The 17101-nt window shown below is 43.6% G+C and overlaps 1 protein-coding gene across 7 annotated transcripts in view; it reads right to left on the bottom strand.

Moving 5' to 3' along the window:
• Nucleotides 1–312: 312 nt before the first annotated feature.
• LOC146567800 (NACHT, LRR and PYD domains-containing protein 12-like) overlaps nt 313–17101 on the bottom strand; it is a 42398-nt gene continuing 25609 nt past the window's right edge. For 2 of the 7 annotated variants that reach the window (XM_085285670.1, XM_085285669.1), the window contains exons 9-15: nt 15659–15838; nt 12896–13072; nt 10271–10447; nt 7646–7822; nt 5372–5545; nt 2200–2373; nt 313–1524 (exon numbers count right to left, since the gene is read on the bottom strand). In XM_085285670.1, the coding sequence (XP_085141796.1) occupies nt 1506–1524; nt 2200–2373; nt 5372–5545; nt 7646–7822; nt 10271–10447; nt 12896–13072; nt 15659–15838 (1078 nt within the window). In that variant the 3' untranslated portion in view covers nt 313–1505. The remainder of the gene's footprint in view (nt 1525–2199; nt 2374–5371; nt 5546–7645; nt 7823–10270; nt 10448–12895; nt 13073–15658; nt 15839–17101) is intronic. The other 5 variants (XM_085285672.1, XM_085285671.1, XM_085285673.1 and 2 more) reach the window with 5 other exon arrangements.

Below are 17101 nucleotides of genomic sequence, written 5' to 3' on the forward strand. Positions count from 1 at the left end.
AGCACGGCCGGAGGAGAGGTGGCCGAGCAGACGCACAACACACACAGCTCACAGGTTTGCATTTCTAGATGTTGCAGATGTTGCAGAAATTGACAGTAAAGAACTCAGAGATCCAGCGCTGTCTCCTGCCCCTGATTTATACACCACAACACAACGACAGGCGTAACTCACACAAACGGGCAACATGAGGCTCAGATGCTTTGGACGTGTTCACATATACTGGACACAGAATGATGAAGATGGAGCTGCAGGAAGGAGGAAAAGAGGGAAACAGAAAAGATTCACAGATGTGGTGAAAAAGGACACGACAGGTTCTGTTTGTTAGTTTGGTTTTTCTTTATTTGGTAAAGACTCAGAAATAAAGAGAAGATCACATGTTTGAATATCATATTAATGTTCTGTAATACACAAGTTGTAAAATCTTTCCAGAGTGAGACAGAGACTGTGCAGAGACGGTAGAAGGACAGAGCAGCAGCAGAGCAGTCCAGATACACTCATGATCCTCTGTCAGATCTTCCTGACAGGAAGACCAGGTCTTCCTTGGTCTCTTGTGTTCTGGGGGCCTCTGGATGTCTGGAGTTTTGATCTCCTCCACACCTGCTTCATGCCCTGGAGGACGGGGCTGTGGCCCCCCCACACCCTCTAGCAGATCATTACATGAAGGAACCTTTTAAAAACAACAAGCGCGTCCATGCTCACAGGTGTACACACGGGTGATCACACCCACAAACTACACCCTTTTTGGCTCCTACCTCAAAGCACACTGTGTTCTGTTGATCTTATGTGCTGCACAATAATGTTTAATATTTAGTATTTACTGTCATATTCCCATATATCATTGTGATGTTGTTTATTCTATTACTCTTGTTCTCTTCTGCTTGTTTTTCTTTTTTCTTTCTCAGCAGGTGATCCAGGTGATCGATATATGCATTTTTTTTTTCTCTGCCCGTTCTGTTGGTTTTTGTCTTTTGCCCTTCTCCCCCGTCCCTCTTCTCAGTTGTTTCTCTTTCCCTCTTTCTTTCTCCCCTTCTTTCCCCCAGTCAAGTCTGTCCCGTATTCAGCAAGTGAAAATAAAATAAACAATAAAAGGTGAATCAAATGGACCATTATGGCAAGGCTGGGATGGTCAGTTTGGTAAAGTAAATCCGCTGGGCATCTTTCTTTGCCTTTAGACAACAATTCTGATGCAAAAGAGCCAAACGGGACAGGCAAAAAAAAAAAGGAAAAAAAAAAGATGATCCTGTCAGATCCAGAGGGACACACAGGGCTGATGCTGGACTCTACATTGTGTCTGACAGTGGAGCTGTTCTCAGAGCAGTTCACTCTGCAGCACTGACAGTCATCTGCACTTCATTCCTCTGTCAGTCACTGCTGGATGAAGCTCTCCTCTCCACCTCCCAGTAACATGGCCCAGTCAGAGCGTCTCTACACACAAGCTGCTGCTGCTTCAACCTCTCTGGATCATCAGGACACAGCTGCTCCTCTCAGCACACACACCGTCCTGTTTATTGCCATGACCACCACCTGCAGAGAGAAGGAGGAAGAGCAGAGGAGATAAACGAGTGTTTCCAGAGACTCTTCATCAGCTGTCAGTCAGTGATGCAGCACATCCAGTATAAAGAGCAGCAGGGACTTCAGTGCTGGGACTGTACTAGGACTCATTGTTGCTTCACTTTTTCTAATCTTTGGATTTTTATTGAAGTTGCTGAAAATGTTTTTCCCTCCTAGTCTGAGTTTGGACTTTCATTCATTAGAAGAACCTTGGTGTGTCCACTCTGAGCTCTGTAGGAACCCCAACAACAAGCCCAACAATCCAGAAGGACGGTTCCAGCTGTTAACTGGAGGAATTCCATCCAAACATCTGCTCTCACTAAACTCTTCCTCACCTACAGACTGTGTTCTTCACTGCTTTAAACCTGGAAATGAATGCAGTCATTGGTCTGCGTGCTGCTTTGTTCAGAGAGCTGATTGGCTGTTGACAGCGTTTGATCAGAGCGTGTCAGCCGTTACTATGGTGACCATAAAGGTGAGAAACAGGAAGTGTTTGTGTCCAATCCTGAAGCCTGTCACCGTTCTCCTCTCACAGCTTCACTGAGAAGCTGCAGCTTTACAGGAAACACTGGATCTTTGTTTCATACTGACTGTGTTTAGTACAATACTGCTGACAGCACCACCCACTCACTCCATCACTCTACTGACCTCAGAGTCTCCAGTTTGCAGTCTGGACTCTGCTGAAGATCAGACAGCTGCTTCACATCTGGATCCTTCAGGTTGTTTTCCCACAGGTCCAGCTCTCTCAGATGGGAGGGGTTGGACTTCAGTGCTGCTGCCAGATAAATACAGCTGCGCTTTGACAAACCACATCTCTCCAATCTGTATAAAGAATGAAAGATGTAAGTTTATTAGACAAAGTGCTTGAAATCATTCAGTGTTTCATCATCTGTTCAGAGCTGAAGAAGGTTCAGAATGTAGAAGTTTAGAAAATGGAAACTCCAAACAGCTGAAGCCAACAGGAAACAGCTTCAAACAGGAAACTGTGCAGAGTTTCAGACTATATGTCCTGATGCAGCCAGTTGGATTTTGGAGATTTGAATCTCTGTTCTGTGACTAAGTCCTTGAATCATTTCTTCCAGTTGGTCCAACAAGACAGACTAAGTGTTGGACATGTGTTGTGGCTCCATCAGGGGAGCTTCTAAATGTGATGTGATGGCCCCTCTGGGTCTGTCAGGTCACAGGACTGAAGAGAGCTCAAACTGGGCACACAGTTGTTCCAGTCTGGACCAAAGACTCTATACTGGGACTGAGGGACTGCTTTGACTGCTCCCACTGGGACTTTTTAAAGGCTCATGTTCTCACTTAGATCATCGATTTCTACTGAGATTTCTTTCTGGGGAAAATGGGGATTACTTTGGAAACAGGAAGTATTTTCCCCAATAAGCAGCCCTGGATTAGTAAATCACTCCAACATGTTCTCAGGCAGAAGAAGCTGTCTTGTTATGAGGGAGAGAAGAAAAAGATTGAGGCACAGAAACTTGTTGAAAGAGAGATAAAGCAGCTAAAATCAGGTGTAAAAGTAAAGCAGAGGATGAGCTGAATAAAGGACACTCAAGGCTGGCTTGGAAAGGAATGAAGTCCATGGTGGGGATGCAGAACAAGGAGCAAAGATGAATGTGATGCTGAATCAGCAGAAGACTTGGACTCATTTGATTCCAGCTTTGATATCATTGATTTCAATGAAGAGCTTTGTGATTGTAGCAAAGGGCTGGTAGCTCTGAGAGTCCCACTGATGAGGTGTTTGTGTGGAAATCTCTTAGTGGGACCAAAGAGAGAAAAAGCCCTGGTCCTGATGCTGTGGGAGGGAGATGATTGAAGTGTGCTGTGAGGAACATTTTCCAGTCCTCCTTGGAACAACAGGAAGTTCCCAGCATATGGAAACAAAGGTTAAGTGTCCTATGGCACTCAGTGATGATGGTGCTGTGGCCCCACCACCTCCACCTCTTTGTAAAGGAACTAACTGTAATCTGAAGCTTCAAATGGAACTAAGACTTCCTCCACTAGGTGGCAGTGTCTGATGAGACAGTGTTAGTGTAGCTGGCCTGGAGTCAGAAACAGGAAGATGCAGGATTTGGGCTGAAATGGGGAAAAGTGGTTCGCACTAGTGCCTTAAAGCAAGAAGGTTGTAGGTTGAAGCTTGTTGGCCTTTCTGTGGAGGTTGGATGTTCTCCCACAGTCCAATGAAATGCTGCTTAGGTTCATTGGTGCTTCTACATTGGCTGTAGGTGTGGATGTGAGGGAGTGCTTCTCTGTCTCTGTCTGTTGGCCCTGTGATGGACTGCTCACCTGTGCAGGTGGACCACGCCTCTTGCCCTATGACAGCTAGGGCACAGGCTGCAGCCCTGTGAGCCTAAGCTGAATAAACAGTTAGCAAAAATGATCCATAGATGGCCTGAAATCCCCCAGTTAGCAGTTTGGTAGATAGCTATGACATGCTGATCCCATCCAGCAGCTGTATTCTACCTGTAAGCTGATCCCTGCTGAGCCAAAGCACTTTTTCATATACAAATTACAACCTTTAATAGAAACCTATTGGTCAGCATCTTATTAGCCTGCTGTTAGCTTCATTCCACAGAAAACTGAGAGAAACTAACAGAGTTGATAAAGAATAAAGAGAAATGTGCTGATTTAAAGCCTTTGAAGTGCTTCAGATGATCTCTGTCCACTTCTGTCCACTCATTCATTCATGTAAGCTTTCTAATGCAGCTTTGATCTTCACAGTCTGCTTCATGAAACTCATTCTAACCCTGAATGTCAGAGTGTTCCTGCTTCTCTTTCCCATCATTCATGCTGGCAGTGGAGGAGATTTGGATGTTGGACTGTGTTTGGATGATGTGTGTATGTTTGTGTTGGACTGCTGTCTGTAAAGCAAACGTACATTTTGCTTTGGATTTCAGTGTCAGACAGACTTTAAGGTGGAATGAAGAGTTGGAGAGTTTCACAGTGAATCATCCAGTGGAGGATTTTTTTTTCTTCTTTGAAGGTTTGAAATGTGAACATTGTTCTGCTGCAGTCAATGGACTAAACCAGAGAAGAAGAAAACAGACTTTACCATGAAGATCCTCAGTGTGGATCAGTTAAAAAAAGGCCCAGCAGCGTCTCCACTTTCTGAGAGTGCTCAGGAGGAACAACCTGGAGGAGAGGCTGCTGGTGACAGTTTACAGAGCCACCATAGAGAGCATCCTAACCTACAGCATAACAACATGGTATGCAGGGTGCTCAGCTGCGGACAGGAAAGTACTGCAGAGGGTCATCAACACAGCCCAGAAGATCACTGGCTGCTCTCTGCCCAGCCTGGAGGTCACTGCAAACTCTCGGTACCTCAGCAGAGCTGGCAATATCATCAAGGACCACTCTCACCCCAGCAACCAACTGTTTGAACTATTACCGTCAGGCCGACGGTACAGGTCACATAAAACCAGGACAAACAGATTCAGGGATAGCTTCTTTCCCAGAGCTATCACCGTAGTAAATAAGCACAAAAACAATTGAACCTATTCCATACCGTCACTGCCATTATATTATGCTGCTATTCATACTGTCATTATATTAATGCTGCTATCCTGTATATATCGTACTTACTACTGTTTGAGTACTTGCGATTGTTTTATTGTACTTTTTATATTTTACATTTATATTTATTATTGAATCTTGCACCAAGGGAGTGGCACTCCAATTTCGTTGTACTCTGTACAATGACAATAAAGGCTATTCTATTCTATTCTATTCTATTCTATCAGCCTGATGTCTGCAGTTTAGTGTCAGCACAACTTTCACATCATATTCATCTCAGCACAACTAAAACATGCTGACTGACCTCAGAGTTTCAAGTTTACATCCTGGACTCTCCAGGAAACCACACAGATGCTTCACTCCTGGATCCTGCAGCTTGTTGTTGTACAGCTCCAGCTCTCTCAGATGGGAGGGGTTGGACTTCAGTGCTGCTGCCAGATAATCACAGCTGATCTCTGACAAACCACAGCTCTCCAATCTGTATAAAGAATGAAAGATGTAAGTTTATTAGACAAAGAGCTTGAAATCATTCAGTGTTTCATCATCTGTTCAGAGCTGAAGAAGGTTCAGAATGTAGAAGTTTAGAAAATGGAAACTCCAAACAGCTGAAGCCAACAGGAAGCAGCTTCAAACAAACACAACAAGAGAAAAAACTGAATGTTTCACATTAAAGTCGTACATTTCTCATAAAAACAGGACAAAGACTTGAAAAAGTCGTGTTTTTCCTTCCAGGAACCACATGGCTTCACTTTTAAAGGTGAAGTGTGACAGAAACGGACATATTTGAAGTCCAACACCTTTTTCCAGTCACATTATTAAAGCAGACAAACTACAAGCTCATTTTCATTGCAACAAGTCATCTTCTGACCTGGACTAACAACACTGGTCTCTATGTGCAGCTGGCTGTGAGACCAGTGCTCAGGGAGCGTCTACAAAGTGCAACACTGAAAGAACATCACACACTCATTTGCTTCCAGCACTTTCACACAAACATCTACTGTCATCATTGTCACCAAACTCTGTGGATCCTTTATTGCAAATTCAAATGGGATCAAATGGTCAGACAAAAGAGGGTTATGAGGAAATATGATGAAATGTTGTGTATTAGCAGCAACTTATTGAATCTTTTTCCTCAGAAACCAAACAAAATGATTGACAAACATGTTTTTACAAACTCAGTGTTGGACTTGGATCAGCAGGATAAGCTGATGTTTAAAGGCATTTGAGTCTCGCTGTATGAGAGTCCAGTTATTACTCAATATTTATGGATGATGTTCTTTCAGTGTTGCACTTTGTAGACGCTCCCTGAGCCTCACAGCCAGCTGCACATGGACCAGCTGACATCACCCAGCATTAGAGGCGGCTGTAAAAAATTCATGTTCCCATTTAAATGGTTTTAATTTGAATAAAACGATGTTGATTCATTCAATCCTGAATCGATGTTTAATATAAATGTATTTTGCCAGAATCTCAGCTTAAAGCTCACAAACTATTTCAACAAGCAGCGAACAGCTAAAACAGTAAATGAGAGCAGCTAAACACACAAAGATGGAAACACAGAGCGTGGATCGTTCACTCGACGGCACGTACACGGACACGCCGTCGGGGCTGACAGTGGACAGCTCACAGATCCTGAAGCTGCAGGTTTCATCTGTCTCCAACCAAAACTGAGTGAAGCAGCAGCAGAAGAAGATCCAAACTCTGCTTCACGTTTGATCAATATGCTCATGAATTCTCTCTGACTTTGGCTGTTGCTGCCTGCACAGCTCTCTCTCTCTCAGTGTACTCCAAGAACAGCTTCAAACATCTGTTTCTGCATCATTCACTGTTTATTAGCCACCAGTCTGCTGTTGTGTTCAGTGCTGTCGGCCTCTGACAGTAAAGCCTCATTTCTGCTGTTCCATGGAAACTTTTTAAAATGATGACAGATTACAAACTCTCAGCTGTGTCTGTAATCAAACCTCTGTAACTTTGCTTCACTTCAGCAGCATCAGCTCATGTTCACATGTTGATTCATGGTTTGCTTCAGTTGTTGATGGACTGCAGAAGATTTTGAAGGTTATCTGCTATAAAAAGCCAGAAGAGGAAAATCTGCTTCATGTGTTTCTGTTTGATCCTCAGTGACTTTGACACAAAGGCCTCTGCTGTGATGATCACACCTCTGATCAAGTCTCACAGTGTCACAACTGATCAATGATCAGAGTTAGAATATTTCTGACTGTCTGCTGTGTGCCGTGACCTTTGACCTGCTAAAGACAGTCAGCTGTGGATGATTCATTGTTGTGTCTGATACTTAGAACTGTGAGGAAGAAGCTACACAGTTAATCAGGGTCCCCTCTCTCTGAATCAGGAAAGGTGGGCAGGCCGCGTGTGGGCCGCGGGCCATACGTTGAGTCTCACTGTTTGAAATGTGAACATTGTTCTGCTGCAGTCAATGGACTAAACCAGAGAAGAAGAAAACAGACTTTACCATGAAGATCCTCAGTGTGGATCAGTATAATATCAGCCTGATGTCTGCAGTTTAGTGTCAGCACAACAATCATATTCATCTCAGCACAACTAAAACATGCTGACTGACCTCAGAGTTTCAAGTCCACATCCTGGACTCTCCAGGAAACCACACAGATGCTTCACTCCTGGATCCTGCAGGTTGTAGTTGTCGCTCAGGTCCAGCTGTCTCAGATGGGAGGGGTTGGACTTCAGTGCTGCTGCCAGATAATCACAGCTGATCTCTGACAAACCACAGCTCTTCAATCTGTATAAAGAATGAAAGATGTAAGTTTATTAGACAAAGTGCTTGAAATCATTCAGTGTTTCATCATCTGTTCAGAGCTGAAGAAGGTTCAGAATGTAGAAGTTTAGAAAATGGAAACTCCAAACAGCTGAAGCCAACAGGAAGCAGCTTCAAACAGGAAACTGTGCAGAGTTTCAGACTATATGTCCTGATGCAGCCAGTTGGATTTTGGAGATTTGAATCTCTGTTCTGTGACTAAGTCCTTGAATCATTTCTTCCAGTTGGTCCAACAAGACAGACTAAGTGTTGGACATGTGTTGTGGCTCCATTAGGGGAGCTTCTAAATGTGATGTGATGGCCCCTCTGGGTCTGTCAGGTCACAGCACTGAAGAGAGCTCAAACTGGGCACACAGCTGTTCCAGTCTGAACCAAAGACTCTATACTGGGACTGAGGGACTGCTTTGACTGCTCCCACTGGGACTTTTTAAAGGCTCATGTTCTCACTTAGATCATCGATTTCTACTGAGATTTCTTTCTGGGGAAAATGGGGATTACTTTGGAAACAGGAAGTATTTTCCCCAATAAGCAGCCCTGGATTAGTAAATCACTCCAACATGTTCTCAGGCAGAAGAAGCTGTCTTGTTATGAGGGAGAGAAGAAAAAGATTGAGGCACAGAAACTTGTTGAAAGAGAGATAAAGCAGCTAAAATCAGGTGTAAAAGTAAAGCAGAGGATGAGCTGAATAAAGGACACTCAAGGCTGGCTTGGAAAGGAATGAAGTCCATGGTGGGGATGCAGGACAAGGAGCAAAGATGAATGTGATGCTGAATCAGCAGAAGACTTGGACTCATTTGATTCCAGCTTTGATATCATTGATTTCAATGAAGAGCTTTGTGATTGTAGCAAAGGGCTGGTAGCTCTGAGAGTCCCACTGATGAGGTGTTTGTGTGGAAATCTCTTAGTGGGACCAAAGAGAGAAAAAGCCCTGGTCCTGATGCTGTGGGAGGGAAATGATTGAAGTGTGCTGTGAGGAACATTTTCCAGTCCTCCTTGGAACAACAGGAAGTTCCCAGCATATGGAAACAAAGGTTAAGTGTCCTCTGGCACTCAGTGATGATGGTGCTGTGGCCCCACCACCTCCACCTCTTTGTAAAGGAACTAACTGTAATCTGAAGCTTCAAATGGAACTAAGACTTCCTCCACTAGGTGGCAGTGTCTGATGAGACAGTGTTAGTGGAGCTGGCCTGGAGTCAGAAACAGGAAGATGCAGGATTTGGGCTGAAATGGGGAAAAGTGGTTCGCACTAGTGCCTTAGAGCAAGAAGGTTGTAGGTTGAAGCTTGTTGGCCTTTCTGTGGAGGTTGGATGTGTCACGGTTCTGGGTCCGTTGGACCCAGTATTTTGAGTTTATTATGTTTTGGTTTATTTTTGCATTATGGATTGTTTTCTGATGTTCTGGTGCTTTGTTTATTATTATCATTATACATCTGTTTCTATTCTTGGTGAGGGATCAGTTCTTAGGTTTTGGGTTCTCATGTGTATTACAGTTTCTGTTCAGTGTCTAGTCTGTCTCTCAGTGTCATGTCTGCATCTGGTTTAGTAATTCTTGTTTCCTGTTTTATTGTGAAAGTCTCTGTCTTATGTTAGTGTGTGCAGCTTAGCTCCCCCGTCTCGTTAGCCCTGATCTCCTCCAGCTGTGTCTCCCTTCTGTTGCCCATTCCCTCATTACTACCCTTTGTATTTAAGCCCTGTGTTTTCCCATGCTCTGTGTCGCGTCGTACCATCAGATTATGCCTGTGTGTTTCGGTTCTCCTTATTCCGTGTTCAATTCATGTTTTGTTTTTGTACCAGCAATAAAGCTGAGGTTTTTGAGTTTCAAGTTAGTGTCTGAGTCCTGCGTTTGGATCCTCCTCTCCGCCTGCCCGCACACAGAGCCCTGACAGGATGTTCTCCCACAGTCCAATGAAATGCTGCTTAGGTTCATTGGTGCTTCTACATTGGCTGTAGGTGTGGATGTGAGAGAGTGCTTCTCTGTCTCTCTCTGTTGGCCCTGTGATGGACTGCTCACCTGTGCAGGTGGACCACACCTTTTTCATATACAAATTACAACCTTTAATAGAAACCTATTGGTCAGCATCTTATTAGCCTGCTGTTAGCTTCATTCCACAGAAAACAGAGAGAAACTAACAGAGTTGATAAAGAATAAAGAGAAATGTGCTGATTTAAAGCCTTTGAAGGGCTTCAGATGATCTCTGTCCACTTCTGTCCACTCATTCATTCATGTAAGCTTTTGAAATGTGAACATTGTTCTGCTGCAGTCAATGGACTAAACCAGAGAAGAAGAAAACAGACTTTACCATGAAGATCCTCAGTGTGGATCAGTATAATATCAGCCTGATGTCTGCAGTTTAGTGTCAGCACAACTTTCACATCATATTCATCTCAGCACAACTAAAACATGCTGACTGACCTCAGAGTTTCAAGTCCACATCCTGGACTCTCCAGGAAACCACACAGATGCTTCACTCCTGGATCCTGCAGGTTGTAGTTGTCGCTCAGGTCCAGCTCTCTCAGATGGGAGGGGTTGGACTTCAGTGCTGCTGCCAGATAATCACAGCTGATCTCTGACAAACCACAGTCCTCCAATCTGTATAAAGAATGAAAGATGTAAGTTTATTAGACAAAGTGCTTGAAATCATTCAGTGTTTCATCATCTGTTCAGAGCTGAAGAAGGTTCAGAATGTAGAAGTTTAGAAAATGGAAACTCCAAACAGCTGAAGCCAACAGGAAGCAGCTTCAAACAGGAAACTGTGCAGAGTTTCAGACTATATGTCCTGATGCAGCCAGTTGGATTTTGGAGATTTGAATCTCTGTTCTGTGACTAAGTCCTTGAATCATTTCTTCCAGTTGGTCCAACAAGACAGACTAAGTGTTGGACATGTGTTGTGGCTCCATCAGGGGAGCTTCTAAATGTGATGTGATGGCCCCTCTGGGTCTGTCAGGTCACAGCACTGAAGAGAGCTCAAACTGGGCACACAGTTGTTCCAGTCTGGACCAAAGACTCTATACTGGGACTGAGGGACTGCTCTGACTGCTCCCACTGGGACTTTTTAAAGGCTCATGTTCTCACTTAGATCATCGATTTCTACTGAGATTTCTTTCTGGGGAAAATGGGGATTACTTTGGAAACAGGAAGTATTTTCCCCAATAAGCAGCCCTGGATTAGTAAATCACTCCAACATGTTCTCAGGCAGAAGAAGCTGTCTTGTTATGAGGGAGAGAAGAAAAAGATTGAGGCACAGAAACTTGTTGAAAGAGAGATAAAGCAGCTAAAATCAGGTGTAAAAGTAAAGCAGAGGATGAGCTGAATAAAGGACACTCAAGGCTGGCTTGGAAAGGAATGAAGTCCATGGTGGGGATGCAGAACAAGGAGCAAAGATGAATGTGATGCTGAATCAGCAGAAGACTTGGACTCGTTTGATTCCAGCTTTGATATCATTGATTTCAATGAAGAGCTTTGTGATTGTAGCAAAGGGCTGGTAGCTCTGAGAGTCCCACTGATGAGGTGTTTGTGTGGAAATCTCTTAGTGGGACCAAAGAGAGAAAAAGCCCTGGTCCTGATGCTGTGGGAGGGAGATGATTGAAGTGTGCTGTGAGGAACATTTTCCAGTCCTCCTTGGAACAACAGGAAGTTCCCAGCATATGGAAACAAAGGTTAAGTGTCCTCTGGCACTCAGTGATGATGGTGCTGTGGCCCCACCACCTCCACCTCTTTGTAAAGGAACTAACTGTAATCTGAAGCTTCAAATGGAACTAAGACTTCCTCCACTAGGTGGCAGTGTCTGATGAGACAGTGTTAGTGGAGCTGGCCTGGAGTCAGAAACAGGAAGATGCAGGATTTGGGCTGAAATGGGGAAAAGTGGTTCGCACTAGTGCCTTAAAGCAAGAAGGTTGTAGGTTGAAGCTTGTTGGCCTTTCTGTGGAGGTTGGATGTGTCACGGTTCTGGGTCCGTTGGACCCAGTATTTTGAGTTTATTATGTTTTGGTTTATTTTTGCATTATGGATTGTTTTCTGATGTTCTGGTGCTTTGTTTATTATTATCATTATGGATCTGTTTCTATTCTTGGTGAGGGATCAGTTCTTAGGTTTTGGGTTCTCATGTGTATTACAGTTTCTGTTCAGTGTCTAGTCTGTCTCTCAGTGTCATGTCTGCATCTGGTTTAGTAATTCTTGTTTCCTGTTTTATTGTGAAAGTCTTTGTCTTATGTTAGTGTGTGCAGCTTAGCTCCCCCGTCTCGTTAGCCCTGATCTCCTCCAGCTGTGTCTCCCTTCTGTTGCCCATTCCCTCATTACTACCCTTTGTATTTAAGCCCTGTGTTTTCCCATGCTCTGTGTCGCGTCGTACCATCAGATTATGCCTGTGTGTTTCGGTTCTCCTTATTCCGTGTTCAATTCATGTTTTGTTTTTGTACCAGCAATAAAGCTGAGGTTTTTGAGTTTCAAGTTAGTGTCTGAGTCCTGCGTTTGGATCCTCCTCTCCGCCTGCCCGCACACAGAGCCCTGACAGGATGTTCTCCCACAGTCCAATGAAATGCTGCTTAGGTTCATTGGTGCTTCTACATTGGCTGTAGGTGTGGATGTGAGAGAGTGCTTCTCTGTCTCTCTCTGTTGGCCCTGTGATGGACTGCTCACCTGTGCAGGTGGACCACACCTTTTTCATATACAAATTACAACCTTTAATAGAAACCTATTGGTCAGCATCTTATTAGCCTGCTGTTAGCTTCATTCCACAGAAAACAGAGAGAAACTAACAGAGTTGATAAAGAATAAAAAGAAATGTGCTGATTTAAAGCCTTTGAAGGGCTTCAGATGATCTCTGTCCACTTCTGTCCACTCATTCATTCATGTAAGCTTTTGAAATGTGAACATTGTTCTGCTGCAGTCAATGGACTAAACCAGAGAAGAAGAAAACAGACTTTACCATGAAGATCCTCAGTGTGGATCAGTATAATATCAGCCTGATGTCTGCAGTTTAGTGTCAGCACAACTTTCACATCATATTCATCTCAGCACAACTAAAACATGCTGACTGACCTCAGAGTTTCAAGTTTACATCCTGGACTCTCCAGGAAACCACACAGATGCTTCACTCCTGGATCCTGCAGGTTGTTGTTGGAGCTCAGCTCCAGCTCTCTCAGATGGGAGGGGTTGGACTTCAGTGCTGCTGCCAGATAATCACAGCTGATCTCTGACAAACCACAGTCCACCAATCTGTATAAAGAATGAAAGATGTAAGTTTATTAGACAAAGAGCTTGAAATCATTCAGTGTTTCATCATCTGTTCAGAGCTGAAGAAGGTTCAGAATGTAGAAGTTTAGAAAATGGAAACTCCAAACAGCTGAAGCCAACAGGAAGCAGCTTCAAACAAACACAACAAGAGAAAAAACTCTGAATGTTTCACATTAAAGTCGAACATTTCTCATAAAAACAGGACAAAGCCTTGAAAAAGTCGTGTTTTTCCTTCCAGGAACCACATGGCTTCACTTTTAAAGGTGAAGTGTGACAGAAATGGACATATTTGAAGTCCAACACCTTTTTCCAGTCACATTATTAAAGCAGACAAACTACAAGCTCATTTTCATTCCAACAAGTCATCTTCTGACCTGGACTAACAACACTGGTCTCTATGTGCAGCTGGCTGTGAGACCAGTGCTCAGGGAGCGTCTACAAAGTGCAACACTGAAAGAACATCACACACTCATTTGCTTCCAGCACACAAACATCTACTGTCATCATTCATGTTCCTGCTCCTCTGGATTCACACGGAGCTTCTGGTCGTTATTTACCCGTTGCCATTTTGAACCGTAATATCCATAACTCAGACTGAGCATGCTCAGAGCTGGTTGACCTGACTGTGATCAGTTCCTGGTATATAGCTTATTGTCTAATATGAGCTGATTGTTATTAACTCTTTAAGACCGGTTGGGGCGGGCACGCTCCATTTTGCGTAACTATTTTTAAATCTCTGTAGAACTGGAACCACATAAGCTAGCGCAATAATTTGTTTTGCATATGGAACCGGAGGAGTTGTACTTACATGTTATGCCATCAGCTTGTCCTCGGTCACGGTTTCCTTCCACTTATAGCTTTGCAAATATTGCATCAAAAGCACTTGCAGCAACAAAAGCATAATATGTCAGAAACAAGCTTTGCCGATCCGATCAGCTGTTTGCAACACTTCCTAGGTTGGAATAGACGTCAGCGCGAACTATCACGTGTCCGCCATTACCTGCCCGAAACCGGAAGTGACATTTTCGCGGAAAATGTCGTTTTTTAGTCCGCCAGAGCTTATCTTTATATTTTTACATGCTGTAGTGCCATTTTTGGGAGTATTTCAAGTTGCTATACATCAATACAACCATTATAGCCTAAATTTTAATAATATGTATACATTAAGTCCATAGAAACTACATGAATTACAAAAAAGTGCAATAAACTACGTTTTTGTGTTTTTACATATATTTCTAGTTAGAGAAATTCAAGAGGTTTATCCCTCAAAACTGTAAATACAAAAAGTTTCACAAAATAGTTTCCCACCACAGGAAATTTATTTTGAGTGTCTTCATAGTTTCATTTTTGAGATAGACCAATTTTTATATACTGCAGGAAAAACGAAAATAAATATTATACTGCAAATTTGCAAACAAACAGAATGTGCATCAAAATAAACGATTTCCAGCAGTGCAATATGAGTTCTAAGCATCCCAGAAACGACACAGAAAAGCATAAAGTCAAACATGACTTTTAAAAACACCAGTGTAGGTTTATAAGGCCCTGAAAGTTAAAAAAAAAACGCCTAAATTTTCCACGAAAATGACATCACTTCCGGTTTCGGGCAGGTAATGGCGGACATGTGATAGTTCGCGCTGACGTCTATTCCAACCTAGGAAGGGTTGCAAACAGCTGATCGGATCGGCAAAGCTTGTTTCTGACATATTATGCTTTTGTTGCTGCAAGTGCTTTTGATGCAATATTTGCAAAGCTATAAGTGGAAGGAAACCGTGACCGAGGACAAGCTGATGGCATAACATGTAAGTACAACTCCTCCGGTTCCATATGCAACTAAAATTATTGCGCTAGCTTATGTGGTTCCAGTTGTACAGAGATTTAAAAACAGTTATGCACAACGGAGCGTGCCCGCCCCGACCGGTCTTAAAGGATTAAACACAGTGAGCACACACAGAGGCAGACTCTGTCTAAACCCTCAGAACAAAAGCTGTCCACATGTTTCTGTCAGTCCAAATACTTCATGCAGTTTTTGCTGTGATCACTGCCTTCACACTGTTACAGTCAAAGCTGGAAATCATTCACAAGGAAACTTCATATTCACCAACACTCAGTGTGATGTCATCAGGGAATGTCTCCGCCTCCAGCTCACATCAAAGCATACGACTACATGAGCAGCTAGCATTACCCAGCATGCCGTGCAGCAGTGTTAGTTTGTAAATGTGCAATAATTCCTGTTACAAACTGTTTCACAGATTGCTGTGTGTCGTGACCTTTGAACCTTAGAACTGTGAGGAAGAAGCTACACAGTTAATCAGGGTCCCCTCTCTCTGAATCAGGAAAGGTGGGCAGGCCGCGTGTGGGCCGCGGGCCATACGTTGAGTCTCACTGTTTGAATGTGAACATTGTTCTGCTGCAGTCAATGGACTAAACCAGAGAAGAAGAAAACAGACTTTACCATGAAGATCCTCAGTGTGGATCAGTATAATATCAGCCTGATGTCTGCAGTTTAGTGTCAGCACAACTTTCACATCATATTCATCTCAGCACAACTAAAACATGCTGACTGACCTCAGAGTTTCAAATCGACATCGTCGATTCTCCAGGAAACCACACAGATGCTTCACTCCTGGATCCTTCAGGTTGCTGTAGGTTCCACTCAGGTCGACTTCTGTGGGATACGAGGGGTTGGACTTCAGCGCTGCTGCCAGATAATCAAGGCCAATATCTGACAAATCACAGTCCTCCAATCTGTATAAAGAATGAAAGATGTAAGTTTATTAGACAAAGTGCTTGAAATCATTCAGTGTTTCATCATCTGTTCAGAGCTGAAGAAGGTTCAGAACGTAGAAGTTTAGAAAATGGAAACTCCAAACAGCTGAAGCCAACAGGAAGCAGCTTCAAACAAACACAACAAGAGAAAAAACTCTGAATCTTTCACAATAAAGTCGTACATTTCTAACAAGAGTATTTTAAAGACAGCGTCACTGATGATCATCTTCTGCCCAGTAAAACTTTGGTTTTCCACATGTGAGTGTTAATGATGCACAAAGACTGTGAGTGCAAAGAGGGAGCGAGGAGGATGACACAGAGATGGTACAGGAACATCAAGAGCCCGGCGAGGAAATGAGCAGAAGGATTTTGGAGCCTGTTGGATTGAAGCTTTCACAGAGACGTGTTTGACTGGACACCACCAGGACAGACTTTTAATCCCAGGATTTGGATGAGCTTTCTGTCTTTATGGTCACAAATGATGCTGTAACTCTGTGACTGTCCTGGATCAGCAGTGTGGTTACGTCCTTTTGACCTGAGTTTCCACAGCTCTTATAACAGCAGTGTACATTCACCTGCAGGCACACGCTGCCTCTGCTTCAGCTCTGTTTATGAAGCACAAACTGCAGCAACCAAACTCAGACTGGCTCATTTCAATCATGTCTGCTTACAAAGACACTTTGAAACTCTTATCAGTATGTTTCCTGTCCTACTAGGAGGGATCAAACTCGATTGTGGCTCCCGCGAAAATTCGGAAGCAGATTTGCGGCGCCAAAACGCCTGAAACGCGCGTCAGTGTAGCGCGTTTCAGGCGTTTGACTCGCGAAAAAAACCACGCGTGTGAGTTTTTGTGTTGCATTTTGTGCACACACGCGTTTCGCATCTACCGCTCAAGTTGGAAAAATCTGAACTCCAGCGTCAAATCGCGCCGCGACAACCAATCAGGAGCCTGGTGACGTGGCTGTAACCTAGGTCAAAGGGGCAGGTCCAGCCAAAGCCCTTCATACTTCAATGGTGGGAAGGCTAATCAACGCCGTAGCAAACAACCTGGAGCTGTACGACACCAGCTGCTTTCAGTACCCAGACAGGAATAAAAAGGACCGAGCTTGGAGGAAGATATGTGAAGAGATCGGGCAACCTGGTAAGTTCATTCATTTCTCTTTTGAAAGTTTTTACTGACCCGGGGAAGCCGCACAAAAGCTAGCAAGCCACCGCTATTTTCCCACTGACGTACAAATACCG

Source organism: Mchenga conophoros, linkage group LG9, assembly GCF_057382185.1.
Source record: "Mchenga conophoros isolate Kocher_MC1m ecotype Shallow Benthic linkage group LG9, M_conophoros_male_GT1.1, whole genome shotgun sequence".
NCBI classification, from domain to species: domain Eukaryota; kingdom Metazoa; phylum Chordata; class Actinopteri; order Cichliformes; family Cichlidae; genus Mchenga; species Mchenga conophoros.